Source organism: Helobdella robusta (assembly GCF_000326865.2).
Source record: "Helobdella robusta unplaced genomic scaffold HELROscaffold_61, whole genome shotgun sequence".
In the NCBI taxonomy this organism is placed as follows: Eukaryota; Metazoa; Annelida; class Clitellata; order Rhynchobdellida; family Glossiphoniidae; genus Helobdella; species Helobdella robusta.
The window spans coordinates 121,868-126,089 of record NW_008705338.1 but is presented as its reverse complement, the minus strand read 5'-3'; the positions used below and the strand labels follow the sequence as shown (position 1 = coordinate 126,089).

General features: G+C 32.6%; 2 protein-coding genes across 2 annotated transcripts in view; one reads left to right on the top strand and one right to left on the bottom strand.

Annotated features, from left to right (window-relative positions):
* The window catches only part of HELRODRAFT_180329 (hypothetical protein), a gene marked incomplete at both ends in the record, with an annotated part of 1,037 nt that extends 842 nt beyond the window's left edge, over window positions 1–195 (bottom strand). Inside the window, one exon of the mRNA XM_009029651.1 lies at window positions 80–195. Within this exon, the coding sequence (XP_009027899.1) occupies window positions 80–195 (116 nt within the window). The remainder of the gene's footprint in view (window positions 1–79) is intronic.
* Window positions 196–3,562: 3,367 nt separating this feature from the next.
* HELRODRAFT_153284 (hypothetical protein) lies at window positions 3,563–3,835 on the top strand (the record flags this gene model as incomplete). Its single annotated transcript, XM_009029650.1, has 1 exon — window positions 3,563–3,835. A coding segment is annotated over one exon (273 nt), but the record flags the coding sequence as incomplete, so codon positions are not given.
* Between the last annotated feature and the right edge of the window lie 387 nt (window positions 3,836–4,222).

Below are 4,222 nucleotides of genomic sequence, written 5' to 3'. Positions count from 1 at the left end.
GCATAACCCTCACTCAATAAACAATATAACAGCTTTGATCACACTTTGCAATTGTTTTCTCAATATCACGATCTCACACCTACTGTTGCCGTTGGGGTTAATCCACAGGATCTGCGTGTACCACAACGATACGAATATCATTCTACGTTGAATACATTTCAACTCATTAACACGCAGTTTGTGACCCAGCGTCATCCGACAACCGTCATTGCGTCGTTGGATGTATTATGTGATACTTAATATTTGATCTATACATCGATATGTATCTTGCATGTACATATATGCATTTATATTTAACTATGTATCCGTAGGTCTGATGTGGAAACTCGTATCACACATATTCAACCGCAATAGTTGTATTCACAACGCATACACAGCAATATTATATATCTGACGCACATGTCATTCGTAATTAGTTTTCACTAACGTTTTTCAACCATGTTAAAACTTTTATAAAATTTCTATATTTTAATTATTTTACTAAACATTTTATTTAAATTACATTATTTTATTTATATAATCTACATAAACTTTAGTTATTATGATATTTACAACAAGGTTAATTTATTTCACAATTTAATACATATTTTATTTTCTATATTTTCACATTTTACATTAGACATTTATTTTAATTAAATTATATGTTTAAACAATATTTAGGCTCTGAAGATGGCATTACGCCGAAACAGCGCTGTTAGCTTTATTCCAGTTTTAGATAAATATGAACTCAATCTAAACCGCCTCGTTGAATGTCTTATAAAGAAGTTAATTAATGCAAAATGGGCAAACAATTTCAATGAAATTTGCATTTCTGAAAACCTCGTTCCTAAATATATATATATATATATATATACAGATGAGATAGCAGCAGGAATGTGTTGAAAAAATTTATTTCAAACTGCGCAGTTTAACTGTGTACGCCACACACTGTCAGATTTTTTGCTCAGTTCAGTCCAAATTTCAGGATCACAGGCCAGTTTTGTAGACTGTACAGTTTTACTGAATGACACACACACGATCAGTTTTAACTGCGCAAACAGTCTGCGCAGTTAAAACTGAGCAAAAAACTAATCGTGTGTAAAGGGCTTTAGTTAACTTACAATTTAACTTTTCGATTTTTCCAACTGTTGATCGTACATCATTTTCAAGTTTCTTTAGTTCAAAACCAAAATTTTTTTTTGTTTTATGCATGATAGAACAGAAAAGCTTTTTACAGTATTCCTTCCATCTTCGGTGTTTAAATTGATATGTTGTGTTTGTGCCCAGATGATCAAATATTTTTATACAGTGCCCATATATATAGAATTTATAATATATTGGAAGTTCCTTATTATCGATACATATACCATGTGATAGGGGGGCCGTAATAATTCTATAATCGTTGATAATTTTGCCATCTGATCTATTTTGAAAACAAACATGTTTCGGGTAAGTCTTACTCCATGTTTCGTAGGTTTTGTGAGCAATATTAATTCAATTATAAAAATTGCTAAAAATTGCTTGGAGGTTCAGAAATATTTATTAACGTACAAGTTGTCCCCAGTGGCAGATTAACGCACAGGCACAACAGGCACCGGCCTGGGGCGGCAAATTTTGGGGGGCAGCATATTTTGAAAACTAGTTATTTAAAAATGTTCAAGTTGAATAAAAATAATTAATGAAATTGATACTTTACTCAAAAATTATGGCGTTCAAGTTTAAATAATTTAAAACTTTAAAAAATCGATTAACAGTTGCCGTTCGTTCTGATCATATATTTAAAATACATGTATCGGAACATATAGCCGATAATGTCATGCAAAAAAATCATACTTTTATCACTGGAACAATAATTAATTAATCAGAGGACGAATGACTACAAGTGGCGCTAAATTGTAACAATATGTACGAATACCGTTTTTTTTCATGGTCGCGTTTTTCACAATAATTGTGTACACAGCTACAAAAATTTGAACGCAGTTAATTATGTTAACTGTTCACTAATAATGACACAACAAACTCAAACATAACAGCAACAATGAAAAGCGTAAAACTAAATAATTACAATTATACATACAATTATACTGTTATTTTACAAAAGTTTTTGTTAATGAGTTTGATGAGCTTGTATTATGATTTATTTGATTACTAAACGTTAGTTATTAATCTAAAGATAAAGGTACAACTTTGTAAAGGTAAAGTAAAGGTACGTAGTATATGTGGGCTAAAATGAGCGATGGCAGAAAAAGATTAAGTGGGAGTCTATATGCAAAATTGCGAAAAAACAAAGAATTGAAAAACAATACGGACTTGGATAGAACGAAGAAAATTAACAAGTTTTTTTCAGTCGGCGGTCTGTGGAAGTGGAGATCAATTGGAAGAACGAAATGATACTGAAGATAAGTTAGTCGATGCGTTTTTCATTAGTGCAAGACATTTCTTTGCTAAATTTGATTCTTTTATGGCGCATCATATAGAAAGATTTGGCAAACGTGGCAAAAGTAATACATCTTATCTGTCATCAACAACTGTAGAAGAGTTAGCAGCAATATTGGCAAATGCTGTACAAGACGAACTCGTCTACCAAATAAAAATTAGCAAATATTTTTCAATAATTGTTGATTCAACGCCTGACATAGCAAAAGTTGATCAACTTTCCGTTGTAATCAGATATGTTCAAAAAAGCGGAACGCCTTACAAAGCGTTTCTAGCGTTTCTACCAAACACTGGCCACAAATCGCAAAAACTATTTAACGCTGTAATTTGTTTTTTACAATCATACAACCTGGATCTTCAAAACTGTCGCGGACAATCTTACGACAACGCTTCAAACATGGCTGGCAAGTATTCAGGACTTCAGGCGCGAATCAAGGAAGTCAATCATCAAGTTTTATTTATACCATGCTCAGCTCACTCACTAAACCTTGTTGGCACAAATGCAGCTAAATCCAGTGCAAAAGCTTGCAATTTTTTTTAGTTGATCCAACATGTTTACAACTTTTTCAGTGCTTCTACTGCCAGATGGGAAGTTCTCCAAAACCACACACAGCAAAAATCTAGTTCAAAATTTGAAAAGTCCCTCCACTACCCGGTGGTCTGCTCGCGACGACGCAGTTAGAGCATTGAAATATGGTTGGAATCAGAAAATTACGACTCACTTTTAACGTTGTTCGAATCACTCAGAGAAAGATTTGAGGATTATGAAAAAAAAGGAAAAGTCCTGTCTTTAGTTGATGACTACAAGGTACCGCCATTAAGAAAACGGAAGCGGCATTACGACGAATCAGTTGACAATGAAACAGAATTTACCACTCGAGAAAATTTACTTGTAAACATATTTTTGGTAATTGTGGATAACTTAAATTCTGAAATGAACAAGAGACGAAACGCTTATGTAGAAATTAATAAAAATTTCAAAGCAATTGTACAGTTCAAAACATTGTCAATGGGTGAGTTAAAGATTGCAGCGGATGGATTAAGATCTTTATTTCCAAACGATCTAGACGACACCTTAAATACTGAACTGTTGCATTTAAAGTCTCATTTGGCTACCTTAGACCGAAATGCAGTTCCACACACTCCAATTGATTTGTGTAAATGGATAAGATTGAATGACTTGCAGTGTGTATATTCAAATGTAGACATTGCACTTCGGATGTACACTTGTACTCCTGCTACAAACTGTTCGGCCGAGCGATCTTTTTCTTGTTTAAAGCGCGTTAAAAACTATTTGCGTTCGACAAAGTCCGAAGAAAGGTTAAATTATCTTGCAATTCTATGCATCGAAAAAACAATTTTGCAAGATTTAGACATTAATTTCGTTATTGATGAATTTGCGCGCAGGAAGGCACGTCGTAAAGTTTTGATATAACTATTATATAAACTGCAATGAAAGAAAATTTATTTTTTAAAATTGATAATATTACATTACATGAATATTACTAAAGAATGTACTTAATAAAAATGTTTTAAAAATATTGCGTTTATATGAATTTAATTTCTAAATTTATTATCAAATTTAAAATTGGGGCGGCAAACCACGAGTGCCTCTAGGCGGCAAAAAGGTTAATCCGCCACTGATTGTCCCTGTATTACTTAGTTACTAATGCTGTTCGTTTTGTGTTACCAGATGTGAATATTTTCTGAAAGCCTACTAATGTTAATAGAAATATATCTAGTGAGGCTTTTGGTAACATTGAAAAGTAAGTTTTTTTTTTTTACTTATTTTGGTTTGGGCAAAATC